This window comes from Mauremys mutica, chromosome 9 (assembly GCF_020497125.1).
Source record: "Mauremys mutica isolate MM-2020 ecotype Southern chromosome 9, ASM2049712v1, whole genome shotgun sequence".
NCBI lineage: Eukaryota > Metazoa > Chordata > Testudines > Geoemydidae > Mauremys > Mauremys mutica.
Window position 1 is genome coordinate 64,773,493 of NC_059080.1, and position 16,573 is coordinate 64,790,065.

The 16,573-nt window shown below is 38.3% G+C and overlaps 1 protein-coding gene and 1 long non-coding RNA gene across 7 annotated transcripts in view; one reads left to right on the plus strand and one right to left on the minus strand.

The window, feature by feature from the left end:
• CLSTN2 (calsyntenin 2) overlaps positions 1-16,300 on the plus strand; it is a 713,200-nt gene extending 696,900 nt beyond the window's left edge. For all 5 annotated transcript variants that reach the window (XM_045031410.1, XM_045031411.1, XM_045031412.1 and 2 more), the window contains 7 exons: positions 483-631; positions 1,853-2,076; positions 3,962-4,132; positions 4,821-4,966; positions 12,011-12,134; positions 12,732-12,916; positions 13,716-16,300. In XM_045031410.1, coding sequence (XP_044887345.1) covers positions 483-631; positions 1,853-2,076; positions 3,962-4,132; positions 4,821-4,966; positions 12,011-12,134; positions 12,732-12,916; positions 13,716-13,925 — 1,209 coding nt within the window. In that variant the 3' untranslated portion in view covers positions 13,926-16,300. The remainder of the gene's footprint in view (positions 1-482; positions 632-1,852; positions 2,077-3,961; positions 4,133-4,820; positions 4,967-12,010; positions 12,135-12,731; positions 12,917-13,715) is intronic.
• The window catches only part of LOC123377988, a 72,811-nt gene that overhangs the window by 53,703 nt on the left and 2,535 nt on the right, over positions 1-16,573 (minus strand). For both annotated transcript variants that reach the window (XR_006582413.1, XR_006582412.1), the window contains exon 2: positions 7,352-7,425. This is a non-coding gene — a long non-coding RNA (uncharacterized LOC123377988). The remainder of the gene's footprint in view (positions 1-7,351; positions 7,426-16,573) is intronic.

Genomic DNA, 16,573 nt, shown 5'->3' on the forward strand with positions numbered 1-16,573 from the left:
AGTTTAATTGCTTTGTTCACTCGTGGAAAAATATCTCAAAGATGGACTGGAATAAAAATACACAGAGGAAATAAAAACAAGGCAGGACAAATTTGCTTCTTGCATAACTCTTATTAAAGTCAATTATTTTCTACCAGCAATATTTTTCCTAGCATATCCTGTAATAATAAGATGATGCATTTATGAAAAGTTGAATTTCAAAAATATGAGCAGCTGGGTAAATAGTGTAGATTCACAGTAGTTCAACTAGCTCCTAACTTACTATACGGTTAACTATAGCAATAACAATTACTAGGATGTGTGATAGATGAGCATCTGGTGGGTATTTGTTCCTAAAAGCGCTATATGTACAGAATTAATATTGACTACTCACAGCATTTGTTTCTTAAATTATTAGATTTTAGCCAGTCTCTCTAAATAATTCCTTAGAAGTGTATTATCTACCTGTTACCCTAAATACTAATTATATACATTTTCCCCAGTATCACTTCAACCCTTCCCAGTCAGTCCTTGTCATGGAAGGAGATGATATTGAGAATATAAATCAAGGTCTCCAAAAGGTCTCTTATATCAACTCTAGACAGTTCCCTACCGCGGGCGTACGGCGTCTTAAAGTCTCATCTAAAGTCCAGTAAGTTACATTCAGTTAAACTGATTAGATTAGTTATATTTTTAATAAATTATTTTTTTCTTTGGAAATATAAAAAATAGAATTTGAATTAAAATATGTTGATAAACTATACCTTTAAATTATCGAGCATAAGGCATGAGTTGCATTTGCTTTTATACTTAATTACTTTGTGGGTTTCTTATGTTTTGCTTTCATGGTGTCTTTCTTGTAAATGTAATTTAGTTGTGTACCATTTGTGAAGCATTTGGTCTATATTGAAGAGTCTGTGTGTATATTATATGTCAGTTGAAGGTCAATAGAGTACTTATTCCCATTTGTCCAATTGATTAAGGTTTCTTCTGACATAAAAGCCATAACTTTTAAATCAGCCTTTTATAATGAATAGAGGGTACATCTACAGGGGCAATGCCTCTCTGCTAGAAATAGCCTTTGCCTATATTGTGATAGGGCCACAATCACTGTAAAATTGTGGCATCTTGGACAAAGTAGAAATTACTGTGTCCTACTATTATCATACAACTATCACAGTATAGCGTAAGCAACAATGATAACATTTCTCCATGGTAAAGGACCAGTCTTCCATTCCTTGTACACAGTGACTTCAGTGGGAGTTGTTGGTGTTCAGGAAATGCAGCGCTGAGCCCATGATGCATTCAATTTAATTGGATGGTTAGGTTCTTGATTCACATTTTACAAGATAACTGTTATATCAATGTGGGTCCCTAATGCTATCTAATTAACTTTAATTTTTAACCATTGACTGTTTTTTGTTAAATGCTAATTAAGTGTCTAAATGTTACCTACACATTGACCTTGCTAATGATTGCATGTGCCACTGAGGTGTTAAACTAGTCAACGGTAATTCCAGTAATTGTGAACATTTGTATATAGGCCCATGTGGACTTTGCAACCTAGAACTCTCAGTACCATTGCTAAGTTTTACACGTGGCAGTACGAGTACAGAAAGATGTGCATATGTACTGCTGGATCACAGTATGAAATGGACTTATCTGGGGGCAAAGGCAGCTTAAATAACAGGAGAAATATGCACAGAAATTAATTATTTGGGCATTGGGCAAAAGAGAGCGATGACAGAAACATGCACAGAAAGAGTGCGTGCGGTAGCCAAACTAGCTTGCTTTATACTGCATGCCTCTAGCAAGGGAAGAATTTCACCTGACAACTATTCCATGCAATTAAAGAATACTATATATTTTTCAGGTGTTTTGGTGAAGATGTCTGCATTAACATCCCAGATATAGATGCCTATGTAGTGGTGTTTCAGGCCAATGAGCCCAAGATCACAATAAGTGGAATGGACCACTTTGCTAGACCAGCTACGCAATTTGAAAGTGAAAGGGGAGTGACTCTGTTACCAGATATCAGAATTGTCAGCACAGTCACCAAAGTGGAACATTCTGTGGACTTTAAAGAAAATGATGGAGGTTTGTGCATTTGTTTTCCACATTTGCCCAAAGCAGGAGTTAAGGCCTTATTGTACAAGATACAGTACACAGAAATAACACAGACAGTCTCTGCCCCAGAGAGTTTACAATCTAGGATTGAGACTATTTTAATGTGTATTTCAAACATTTTTTGAAACAGACAGATCCTCAGGCACAAGTTTACACTGTGTGTATGTTCATTAAGTAGTTTCTTTAAACCATTGAATTTTTTTTTTTACATTGTGCTTTTGAAGAGCCTACTTCTTATTAGAGGTGCTCAACAAAGTTAACATGAAATATCCTGACCTTTTCAGTGGTAGGCAAACATTAGGAAATATCAATAAAGCGTCACCAAAAATTGTTTTAAAAAGAGTCTTCCTTTGGCTGCTGTTATGAAGTTTAATTAAAAAGTCATTAACCAGATGTTTTAGGAATCATCCTCAGGTACATTTCTCAGACCAGAATAATAGGCAACTATTTTTACATCTCTCAGAAAAGCTGAAATTGCTAATAATATACTGGTTTAGGAGCACTGGTTCCCTAAAGCATTTTTTCTGTAACAATCCTAATTAGCAATTGCCTTAAACTATATCTGATCTAGAATACTTTCTGGCTTTTGGAGGGCATAGTGTCCACTACATGCAATGTAATACATACAAGGATACCTGTTCAGAAAAGAGATGATCATTCATTTTGCATGTTAGGAATTCTGATGATATTTCATTCATGTCCCTGTGCATTATGAGTAAAAATGTCTAAGGGCCTGATTTTTAAATGTATTTAGGTGATCATTGGGATTTTCAAAAGTACTTAGGTGCCTAACTCCCATTGGGAGTTAAGTGGATAAATGGTTTTGAAAATCCCACTAGGCATGTATTTGCATCTTTAGGCACTGAATTACCATTGAAAATCTAGTCCTAAACAGGACAGATTGATTTAATGGTAATTTAAATCAACAAGAAGGAAACCTTGTTTTAAGTCATTGATTTTAATTGGTTTTGCATTTGTACATTTTAGTTATTTTGCTACTCCACAGCCCTCATCGGCTATTCCAGCAGCCGAAGATTGCCAGGGAATAGGGTGTTTCTGACTTTAATCCCTTCCTCCTGGGAGTGCCCTCTAAGTTGGGAGCTTGAGGAGGGGTGATAGTTGCTGTGATTCCAGCGATTTATATTATGCAAAGGGTATCCACAGGGAGCCAGTTAAGCCAGTGTTCCAGCCGCTTTGTGCCAAGTGGACCAGAGAATTAAAATATTAAATATGCATCTGACTCTCTCTTCTGAGACAGGATAGATTTTATACTCCTCACTGGAAGACAGTCAGTTTACAACTCAATTACTTTGAGCTGGGAAAACGCGTGATCATTCGATATTCCAGTTTATGACTATGCTAGTTCTTGGATAGATTAGTATAGCATCCTCTCTAAAGCTAAATTCTTTATGGGCCATAGAATAATTGAAAGAATCATGCAATCACAGAAAAAAAGATTTATGTTCACAGCTCCTTGCCACATGTACTGAATGAAGTAGTACTAGGCTGATGTCAATACAGTATTGAAAAGCAAAATTGTTAAGCTGTGAATTTACTTCCAAAATCATGTTTCAATGTTATATTTCTGACATATATTATGGTTTGCTATATTTTGGTTTCATCTAAGTACTTATATGCCCCTGATAATCACATCTGAGTATCGGAGATTTCTTGCTTTTGACTTGCATGCTGTAGTCAATCGTCAATGTTTAATACATGCTTAGAACTATTCAGCCATTCCCTTTGGAAACTGACAACACGGTGCAAACCAGGTTAGAGTATAAATCTGTTTTGTGACGTTTTTTTCTCAGATTTTGTTTCTTATTTCTGTATGGTCTATTCCTTGTGTTTACAGTCCATAAGCCAGTTGTGTTAGAGGAAATGGTTCACAACCTGGATTTCTGTGACATTTTGGTCATTGGTGTGGAACTAGATCCTAGACAGGAGTGTTTAGAACTGGATCGTAAGGAGCTTCAAGGAAAACATCTAGATGCCACCAACTCCACAGCAGGGTATTCTGTCTATGGTATGCAAATGAGCCATTTACATTTTAATTACATTCTTAAAAGGAAAGGGCTAGGTTTTTGCCTTGAAGGTACCACTCTGTGTTAGGGACAGAGCAGACCTGAGCCACACTATCCAGAGGACGCTCAATAAGGGATTGTGCCTCAAAAAAGCACAATTCCATCTCAGCTCCCAGATGGAAACCTGCTCCACCGGGTAGCTGGTTCATCTTGTAGGAGTCAGCATGGCCATAGCCCCACCTTTTATACTCCCAGTTGGTGATGTGAACCCCCAGGAGCATATGGGGACACAGAACATATTCTCCCTTTGACAAGCCCTTATATGGCATATGTCCGTGAGGGGGTTCCTTAGTGTTCTCACACAAGTGCTGATCAGTTCCTGACCCACTGAAGGCTATACTGTAATTTTTGAAGTAACTAAATTATTAGAGTCACGTCTGCATATTTTTTCTCTAGTATGAAAATAAGGGGGTTTTTTTTGTTACAGTTCCTGAAGTCCTAACATTGCTCACTTAACTTGATATGAACTGGAATCTTTGACAAATTCAGATTGTTCTATCCACTTCGTTTTATTATTTAGAACATGTGATTTCCCTGTTCAGTACTCTTGTAGTAAACACAAAAAGGTTTCTGCAATGCTTGCCTCTTAAGCATCTTTTGGTATTTATTCATGTTGTGTTACTGCTTCAGGTGTGGACACAATGAGAAACTATGAACTGGTGCTTCGACAGGTTCGATATCGCAATTGGCACACTTTCAACATCTTTGATAGAAAGTTCAGGATCAAGTGCTCAGAGCTGAATGGCCGATACACCAGTAATGACTTTAACTTGGAGGTGAGTAATGAAAAGATGCATTTTTACCAAAACTTTCCCCCTGCTATTGATGAGCTACATTTCTTCCCTCATCCTTCAGAGCAGGGACTGAGTGTTCCTGTATTTGAACAGTACCTAGCACATTTTGGGTGCTATAATGAAAGAGAAGTAATAACTTAGGAGAGGAAAACTTCTACATATGTCATAGAAGATTAGGGACTTCAGAAGGTCATCTAGTCCAACCCCCTGCTCAAAGCAGGACCAATCCCCAGACAGATTTTTACCCCAGTTCCCTAAATGGCCCCCTCAGGGATTGAGCTCACAATCCTGGGTTTAGCAGGCCAATGCTCAAACCACTGAGCTATACCTCCCCCATATGCCATAGAAAATGAAAGACTGACCTCTCTAGCTGGGAATACTGAATGGACGTTGCTCTGTTTAGCCTACTGCGGTATGTAATGACAAGATGAACTCTCACTTGATACTGATATACAAAACCACATTCTTTCCCATGCACAGTTGAGATGTAGGTCATCTTTACCTTTTCCATGAACTGTCTCCCACATTCAAGCTCCAACCTATGTCCCAACTATTATACTCCTGCTTGAAAGCACCATGTTGCAAGCTCATTGCTTTCCAACTTCACTTGTAGTTTCTTTTTTGTCAACGCTGGGGTTTTTTTTTGTGTGCCACCAAGTGTTGCCCATTTGGGGTAAGTGAAATGATGTATTCTTCATCAGTAGGAAATCATTCCAGATTAGTTTGCACCTCCTTAGTCAGTATGAGGATAGAGTTCAATGAAATTTTTTTTATAGAGGATCTTCACTATCATAGTCTAACACATCAGATGTACTGCATCTTTCAACCTCAGGATCAATACTCTGTTCTACAGCATTTGTTGCTCACACATAGACAGTCACAATTAGATAATTGCATATAAAGCAGAGAGTCCACATATTTTTGTCTCAGGCAAATGAGGGAGAATACTGTTGCTTCCTATGCACAGCAATGTGAGATAGTGCAGGTGTCTCCAGAAATCACAGGCCAGCAAGCTCTGGCTAGTAACGAGCATGCTGTTCCAGCATGAAAAAGAAAGCCCTTTTCATTCTTGTATGCAGCATTACTTCAAAGACCTCACTCAATGTTATTCCTTCACCCACTCACTTCCCTGGTCCTTCTGGCATTAACAGACAGCAACAATACCCCAAGTCCAAAGGTACAAACAATTTGATGTTTATTGGGGTGAACTTCCAGCAAGCAATGATCCCAATTTCCTTCCTTAGTGTCCCTCTTCCCAGCTCTGACAGCACAGAGCCTTGCCTGTGTTCCTGTTCCTATTCCTTGTTCCCATTCTCCCCCCTTAGCAAAACATGATTCCAATTCCCCCACCCCCATTCCCTGTTCCCATTTCCCCCCTTCACTTCCTGATTGACCACAGACTATATAGTAAAACTTGAGTTCTGCTTAGCTATACCTTAACCAATCGTTTTACTGAAATTTAACTAACCATTCCTAACATATTGTAACATGAGTATCTAACCAATTATATCCCACCACCTTAATTGGTTTACACCCAACAAAATTTATTATACAGCAGACAAACAATCACAGAACCAGATAGAGATGATAGAGACAAACAATAGAGAAATGGAGACTACAGTGATAGAACAACAAAGTAATGAGGATTTCACACCCCAGCTATTGATAAATGAGTTCTTGCCAGACAGGATGCTATCAAACTAAGTTTTCTTTAAATCTTCTAGGCTCTTCCCTTTCTCTGATTGGAAAGATTGGATCACCTTTTTAACATTCCCAAACTGCCTTATTTCAGTGTGACTGGTGAGGACGTGACCATTCGTTTCCCAGCTTATGGCTGCCTCTGCTGCGTAGCCAAAGACCTTAGCCTAAGAACAAGGCCTTAGACTATCATAGTGAGAGAAGGCCTATAAGCAGGCAGACTGATTTTGATTCTTGTTTTGTACCTCTAGAACTAGCTAAGTGATAAGAATACACCTAAATTCTTAAAGTATAGGCCTTTGCAGACAGGCCTGAATATCTATATCCTAACACTCAACATCACCAGCATCTGTTCTAGTTTACAATTCTTTTCTTTAAAGTGAACTCCATGCTGGTATAATATGCCAGATTGATATCTCAGGGCTTAAGTTCTCTGTAGAGGCACAAAACAAGTGCAGCATGGGCCAGGGCGGTGCAAGTCTCCCTACCTTATCCCAGTAATGGGGCTCAAGCCCTGGTATGATCAGGTATGAGAGATTGCTAGAGTCCGAATATAAGACCTGCTGAACCTCAGGTCCAATCTGATATGGCGACTTGTAACGTATATGGCGACCTGTTCGTTAGGAACTGGAATTGGGTTAATAGGATTGTAGAATAGGTTCTGCTCACATGTACATCCAGGTTTATCTACTACAAATGGAGGCAGTAGTCCTTGGTATGAATTTCATAGAAGAAGTCCAATCCTGCCAACAAAAATATTGCATTTTAATAACTCAAAATCTGTTTTAATAGAGATAATATGAATTACACTAGCAGTTGCATTGGACCAGGTCACTCTGTTTGATCCTTTCCCCTTCTAAAATGCATATTTTTTTAACATTTGGGTTTTGACTTCATGCACTTTGAAAGATACATCTTTATTTGACAGTTACAGATGTAATTCATAGCTGTTCCAGGGCTGGGTATTTCCATTTTTGTTTTCCCACATTAAGATCTCAAATTATACCTATAAAATAGGTTAAATAGACAGTATTATGGGAAAGATCAATACTTTAAAAATAATTTATTCCAGTTTTGAGTACATATTTTTTTACCTACAAACAGTTGCTCCTGCTTTTACACCCATAAATCTGTTAAATGTAGAAATGGAACAAATTGTGCCCACAACTGATTGTGGAGTCAAAATTACTAGCAAAAATTTCAGCTATCGAGTTGTAGGCTGCATACCAAAACCAGATCTAGAGGCACTAAATTCACACATAAGTGAGCTGTTCAGCTGGTGACTGATTGGTTGTCTGCTCCACTGTTACCCAAACTGACTGTGGCAACAGCTGCTGGGAGTAATTCCAGAAGTGCTGTATACTTGAAATAATTTCTCACCGCTTATCTCCCATTTCATGGAATGACTGTCCCATTCTCTTCCTTATGTCTTTGGAATGGGTCTTCTATATTGGAATTCTGAATGCCTGTTTAGCCTGACAGTGGGTTGCTATGGCACAATATGCTGCAGGTTGCTCCCATATGTTCATCTAATCAGCCAGCTACATGGTTCTCCAGTGTCTCCTGTGTATGGCTGTTTTAATGCCATGAAGAACTTCATTTCTTTCAGCTCATGGCAAAATTGGCACAGTTTCTTTTTAATTTTTAAGCTCTTATGAAATCCTGCATTTAGAAAATGTAGCAAATTCAGGCTGCTGCTGTGCTTATATTCTGTTTTTCTCCTTTTATCAAGTCTGGCTGAGTTTACAGCTTCTCAAAGCTTCTCAAGTGCTTTTCTCACAGATACTGAACTGCTTCAACACTTCTCTTTAAGCATATCTGTGCTGCTTCCTGAACATTTCACCTCTCCATGCATCCAGATTCTCAGTTAAGAACAGCAGCAGCTCTTGACTGTCGCACCCTCTGGCAAAGGAGCATGGGTAACAGCCAGCTAACTGAGTTGCTATTGGTAGGTTGGGGGAAGCTGTTGGAAGTTAGAACAAGGATTATACCTGGCCTCCTTATTCATGTTGTGCGCCTACTTTTTTAAAATAGAATTTGGAATTTGAGAGGAATTACTGGATCCCCAGCTGCTACTAAACAGCCATATAACAACATGTCTAGGAAGGCCGTTTTTCAACTTGGTCAGGAAAACATGGCCTTACTGGTTGGAGACAGACTTTGTGGTTGTTATCCATGGCCACATCACCTCAAGATTAGATTACTGCAATACAGTCAGCATTGGAGCTACACCTTCAGCCAAACTGGAGACAAAGCTAGTGCACAGGATAATTCTGCACCATGATTTGCAATAGATCTCTCTTGGTTTCTGGAAGGAAATTAAAGGCTTGGCATTGATTTTGAATGGCATGAGGACTGCCTCTCCTCCTGCACAATAGAGCTACGTTTAGTCAGTGGAGATTAAAGAGCTGGAGCGCACACAGTATAAATGAAAGGGAGCTACTTGCATGATATTTTTCACAAGGGGCCTTAAACTGCAACTAACACCCACCCTTCATCTGAAATAGCCCATATTTGTTTCCCTTTAGGTCACTCTACAAGGCATATTTATTCAGGCTTTTGAGAGGAGGGAGGAACGCAGTAAGGATTGGTGTTTGTGGTCAGAGGTGTCCTATTATAATGTGGTTACCGCTTCGGTTTCCCTTTCCTAGCTGTGCCTCAGTTTCTCTCTGAGCTGGTACAATGATTAAATTAAGTCCTCCAGCTAACTCAGAAAGATTCCATATCTCCTGGGGTAACTGAAGTCCCAAACAAGTGTCCAAATTAAAAACCAACACAAAAGCTCCATGCAGTCCCATTTACAGGTCATGAGCCTTTCTGTCCATCTTTCCATTCTCTGGAATGTAGTAGACTTCATCCAGCCTCTCCTTTTGAGCCACAGGCCGCCTTTGAGAGTCTACCATTCTTCCCCTCTCACGTTGCAGGGAACTGAAGCCAGGGAGTGCTCTCACTGTCTGGAAGCTCCAGTGGTGGGCCCCAAATCAGTAAGTTATCAATCAGTTAGTGCCCCGTTCTTTGTATGTTCCCTTTGCCCACAGCCTCTTCTTTCACTCTGGTAATCCCTTGATTTTCCACCTGGGACTTGGCTATTTGTAATAGTACCCCTCTATGTGTGTACTTCACAACCCTTGGGTACCATCCTCTACCTCTGTCCACCTCAAGGCTCTTTGCAAAAGTCACAGAACTCTTATCTCCCTTGGGTTCTTTATGCTTTTATCCACCCCCACTCTTCTAGACTGCTTCCATAGCTCCTTCTAAACTGCTAGCTTCACCAGTTTCTGCTGAATCTCCCCAGCATGCCACCCTCCCCGCCTCATTCCATCTCTCTCTTTTTCACACTGAGTGAGGAAAGGCTGCCTCTTATATTCTGTCCAATTTACAATTCCCAGACTCCATCTGGGTGCTTCCTTTCCCAGAATTCTCTTGTTCTGGGGATAAAAGTAGAAGTATGTTGTGTTGAGCCTGTAGTTTCCTTAAAGGGTGAGTGCACCTTGTTGCAGAGTGACTTTTTTGGCATTGATAACATTTTATATCCAGTTTGCACAGGTGTAAATGACTGGACATACTGAAAATCAGTAGAGGACCAGGCCCAGAGATCCTATAATTAGGCCCTTAAAAATAATTTAGTGAATTAACTTTTTAAAAATGCATGCATGAGCTCTGAAAAAAATTCCTGTCACCTCTGCTCTGCCTTTTGCTTTCCTTTCTCAGCTCTCCTCCTGGCCTATTACTGATATTTATATGGACTATGAGAAAAGAAGGGGTTAGCAGAGTTGCTTTGTGCTATGAATTACATTCTTTCCTTCCTTCCTTTGAAGGAACCTTTACAGAAGTATGTTCTCTGAGAGGAAACAAATAGAATTTTTCATGAACAACATGTGCTGTCATGTGAGAAAAATCTTTGTCCTTTCTAAATCCTGGGGACTTACTACAAAGGATGCCATTTGCCACGGCTAAATGGAACATATAATCAATATTTGGATATATTGCTCATCTTACTCAGTGTTTAAAAATTGTTAACTTGGGCTCATATCTCATTTTCAGGCAAGAAGGAGGAACACAAGTATCATGCACACCTGTTACATTGCATAGTCAGGACTGCCATGAATACTTACATTTGTGAAACACTTTCTTGAGCACCATGTTGGTGATTCTTTGGGTTTTCATCTGGACACTTTTCAAGTGCAGTTGCACTGTGAAAATTAACTTTAAATATGTCATTGGAGAATTCTGTATTGGAGTCTCAATGATTTTCAGAACAATTTGTCTTGGTTTACAAGTTAAAAGGTTGAGTCTAATTGCTGGCCTTGTAAATGTAACCCGGGTTCTGAAAATCAAACGTTGTTCCTTCTGGCTCATTGATCATCTCCATAAAGATTTTCTAGGCCAGATTCTCTACAGTTTCTTCTGTGCCTAACCCCATTACCTGTAGTAAATGAAGGCTGAATTTGACCATGCCTTTGACCATAATTAACAATTATGTTAATACATGAGCCAAAATAGAATTCAGCCCACTCTACCACAGCTGGCATGGCTCTATTGTGTTAACAGAAGCAAGAGTAATAAAATGTATCAGTCACTAATGTCAGCAGATATAAAACTGAATACATTCAGGGAACAGCCTGAATAACTGGGTGCCATTTTTACACGGTCACTTTTCAAAGTGAACTTTATTTAAAACAGACATCCTAAAGATAGCTTAGTAAGAAGTGAACCTAGAGAAAAATGAATAAAAGCAAGCAATTACTAAATATGGGCTCAAGCCACAAAACTAGATCTAGATTGACATCTATTTTATCTGAAGTTTTGAAACCACAACTTGCTAAGAAAATGCATCTTATAGTAGCATAAAAAAGGAAGTGACAATATTCATAGAGAAATTGGATGAAGAGGGAAATATTTGGTCTGAGCAGATGGCATCAGGGCTCTACAAATGTCCAGACCTGCTCCTGTTAAAGACAATGATAAAACTCTTCGTGACTTCAATAGTGCATCTAACTTATGATAGAAAGATGAACAGAGAGAGAGAGAGCTGGTTCCTACAGGTAAAAAAGAGAGAGAGCATCTTTATTCTTCCAGTCTGTTGAAGAGCTACCAATAACAAAGTGCCCAGCCAAGCCATACAATAACCCAGGATAGGTTAACTGGGTTGGGAGACTCTTGATCTTGTCTCCAGTATCTACAAAATGAACTTGAATCTTTTACTGAGATCTATATAATATTCTTGTCTGATGATGAACTTCACAGCACAGTTTCAGACACCATGGTATGGTATTGGAATTTACAGCACTTTGTAGTATCACACTTCTTTTTCTTTTGTTATTCCAGGTTAATATCCTACACAACTCCAACTCTAATTTTATGGAGCATGTAAATCACATGGCAATACAGCCACAGTTTCTCCAGTCTATCCATCACCCAGAGGAAAGCATAAACAGCATTCATGGCTCAGGTATTAACTATACAGAAATTGCTCATGTTGTCAGTGTTTCTGCTGTGATTCAGTTCAGTCAACCAATGAAGACATAGAATCCCCACTTATACCTTGCTACCCAAAAGAAGTCATTGCATAGGTCTAAGAGAACGCAACATTTGTCCTCCTCTGTCTTCGTGAGGAGTTGCACTTTAGTTAAAAAATACACTATTGGAAATTGTGTGCCCAGGTTTTAAAAAAAAAATACAGAGACCAGAAAGTTGAAAAATTAAAACTGGCAAATGGCAGAATTCCAGACAGTTATTTTCACAAATGAAGTTAATTCTCTAATTGTGTTCCTGGGAATATCCGGGAATATTTGTCCCTTAGCAGAAAGGGACAATATGGATGAAGGACAATTTAACCTTCTGGTATCAACAGACAGCTGGTATGACTTTGAGTTGTTCTGCATTGTTCATACCATTTGTCACCACTGAATGTAATTATAGGAAATATTACCAGTGATGTGCAGGTTGCAGATTCTCAGCATAAGGAAAGAAAGAACAGAGAAAGAAAGAATGTATTTAGTGGTGTGTACGTAAATCTGTAGAGAAATGATTCCATTATTTTTTTCAGTTGTTCCAAGCGTGGCTACTATTGTTATAATAATCTGTGTCAGCATACTAGTCTTCATCATAGCCTTGGGCATCTACAGAATTCGGACTTCTCATCAGCACAGCTCTATGGAAAATGAAGGAAGTAAAGAAAATGAAATGGATTGGGATGATTCTGCTCTAACCATTACTGTCAACCCCATGGAGGTACGCAAAAAAGCTGGATTGCCATGGCACTTCCAGGAGTTAGTATTTTGAGTGGTAGCTTGCTTAGTTACTGTTTTTTAAAAACACTTTAAAGATGGATTTATTTAAATTGCTACTTTGTTTGATCACTCTTCAAGGCAGGGTCTGTCTCTTACTATGTGTATGTACAGCATCGAGCACATACAAATAATGATAATTATTATTATGCTTTTTATTATTAATTGTTATTATTTGATTTGTCATCCTGTATATTATTGTTATTTGATGGGATGGTGAAGAATTGGCTTAAGGGGGAAAGGAGCATTGCCCTATCACTTCCTGCCCAGCACAGACACTTGCAATTTAAAGCACCCACAACAATGCAATTCATCCATTTTAAAATGTGCTGGTACCAAATATTGACAAACTGAAGTCAAGGGGCAATCCAGGGCAGAGGTTCAGAAACGAGCAACAAAACTGAACACCTGTCTAGAGAAACTGACACATGATCAAAAGTTAAAAGAGCTAACTATGGGTAGCTTTGCTAAGCAATGTGTCATTTACCAATAATCCATTTTTTTTACAATAGCTTCAAGCTTTAGAATTTACCTGCTACTTCACTCTACTCTATATATCCCCTAATAACCAGATAGCCATGTAAATTGCACTTTCCCAATATATTAGCAATTAGTTTCTGAAGCAATCCATTTTCATGGGAGTTACAGGAGGTATTAAACTATTGGTTCAATTGCTTTATGTTCCCCTAGCTAGGTTAATGAACAAGTCCTTTTCCTTCTCTGTACTTTCTAACATAATGTAGAAATATGAAGAGCCTCGCCATGTAGAAGAGGAGAGTGAGGAGGAAGTGGAAGAGGAGGAGGAAGATACGACCAGTGATGAATCAGGTGAAAGTGAAGAAGAGGAGGAAGAGGAAGAGGAGGAGGAAGAAGAAATTGGAAATGAGGGAGACAAACAGAATGCCACCAGGCAACAGCAGTTGGAGTGGGATGATTCAACACTCCCTTACTAGAACCTGCCAGTCCAATTGCTCCTTTTGTAAACACCAATACAATTTATTTCTGAGTCGAGTTAATCTCTGTCTATGAATTAACTGACAGGATTTGAATTTATTGCCTAAAATAGATATAGTTCTATTGCCCAAATTGATATAGTTGTATCAGTTGCTATTGATGGAATTGTCCCTGTCCTTACAATGCCTTGTGAAATACAGGGTACCAACTTTAATGTCCTCTATGGTAATGACACTAGTCTGGAGCTTGGTCTGTCAATTTATTCCCTCAATTTCCAGTTTCTGTTCCAAATAATCCAATAAAAGTCCTGTCACTCAATCCATAGAGGTTTTGCCTTTGCTATTTTTTCATACAGGAGAGATTTCAGCTTGTTATGACAATTATTTCTGTAGATCCTAATAATGCTGTTGCCATTTGGCTTCACTTTATTGTGTGTCTAAAAAATATCTGCCTTCAAATAAGAGCAGAGGTTTAGTGCTACAGGTGTCAAAGGCTGAATGCCATTTACCACCTCCTTTTTTTTTTTTTTTGCCGTCTTGGACATTAATTGCATTCTACAGAAGGATATTTAAGACTTCACATGTAGGGTGTATGTGAGAATAGGAATGGGTAATACATTTCTCTGCTAATGTGTCATGACCTTGATAATAAAATCTTTATCCAGTCCACCTATTGAAACCTGACTACTATCATGTAAAACCCCCAGAAAATGAAACCTTTTCTTTTGTTAACTTTCAAAGATCTTCTGCCCATAGATTAAGTAATGTTATCTTATGTGAAACATAAATTCTAATTCCACTTGGTTTGGGCTGAAACCTGTGGGGCTGATCGTTAGCCACAGATTCAGTAATTTGCTGCAAATCAGTGTTTTGTAATCTGCATTGTAAATCATTATCTTGATGCAGTATCTTACTGCAGTAACAGAAAATCAATGAACCCCAGTATACTCAAGTTGCCTCTGGTTGGGACTTAGACAAGTACTTACATGTATGCATGAAAATGAAATATAATCTTGGGGAAATGTTCCCGTCTGCCTGTAGAAAGACTGATTAAATGATGCCAGCTGGAATTTATGTCTGGCTTTATTCTATAAAATATCGTCCCCCAGTTTTGCTATACTTTTACCAACCAAACAGTGGCACAGGAAAAAACTGACATAACCTAGACTTTCCAGATCTCCTTTGCACCTACAACTGTCCTTTTTCTCCTCTTCCTGAGCCCTTTATTTTTTGAAAAAGGGGGTCTATAAAATAAAACAGGAACAAGGAAAGATAAAATCCACCTGGAACCAACAGAAGTAAAAGAACAATTAGAGCTTGAGCAAGTATTAGTTTAACGCAGCATATTTTTTCCTAAACGCTGTTCAAAGAAAAAGTACACAAAATATGCTGGTAAGTCTGTTTTTGTTTTTTCCTCCTCCCTTTAACATCCTTTGCATCTTCAAAATGACATGAATAACAAACGAGGCAGCACTTCCTAGGGTAACTATTTTAATGTATAACAGACAAACCAACTGGCGTCACAGTGAATTCTGCCCTGTGACTTTTCACCTGTTTCCAACCCTCTTCTTTCCTTTAGATTTTGTTTGTTGGATTTTGCTTTTGTAATTTGCTGTTTGGAGTGAGCCATTCCTCTTATCTTTCCTGTGTGCCCACAAGAAGCTCAGTAGCAGTACAGTATGGAGTGTAACTGAGCAAAAAAGTATGTGTGTAAATCTTTTCTTTGATAGGGTGCCATGGCTCCATGCACAGGAATGGCACTTAATCCTGCAGTGGGCAACCCCTACTCACCCAGGGTTCATATGGATAACTTTCAGGGTTGCCAGCTCTCTCACTACTTGGTATATTTCTTAAAGCCCCAGCTCTTACAGTAATGTGAATACAGAAAATCTCAGCTTTCATTTTTTTTAAACAATCAAAGTTCTAGCTCTTATAGTTGCAAAAAAATGTGACTCAAGTGGGCCCTACAAGCTTAAAAAATTAGAAGGTAAATGAAGACAGTCCCAAATTTATTTATTTATTTATTTATTTAAAATCATGGTTTTTAGATTGACCTCATGATTTTGGAGAGCCTGACTCATGATTTTTGAATGCTTGGTGTTGGCAATACAGAACTTTTCCCATGTGTTAGAGTCCCATTTACCTGAGGGTGTAAGAACAGCCAGATTGGTCCCCTAATTTATTTTTATACTCACACTAATTTTTTTGAATAGCAAGATATTCTTTAGGCCACTCACTGTTTTGCATTGTAGATGGCGTATGTACAAACAACTCATTATTAAAATATATATATTATGTTTACTTCCTTCCAGAGTATGATATAAGGAAATCTGGTAAAAACACATAATTCCTTTTTTTTTTCAATAATATGAAGCAGGCCTTTCATTTGTGGTTATTTTCAGCACACAACTAAACAAAGCTTTCTGCTCAGACAGAAAGTAAAAATTAGAGATTTAAAAATCAATCTCAAAATTAAAATGGTATTGAAAAATTAAAAATCAACTTTTTGTCAGTGATTTTCACCATATTTATGTTGTTTGAAAACAGCAATTTACAACATTATTAATAGTCTAATTATTTTATAACTTATTCATGACTTGAAAATATATGAACATTCATTAAATATTTATATTTTGTTTATTGGATGC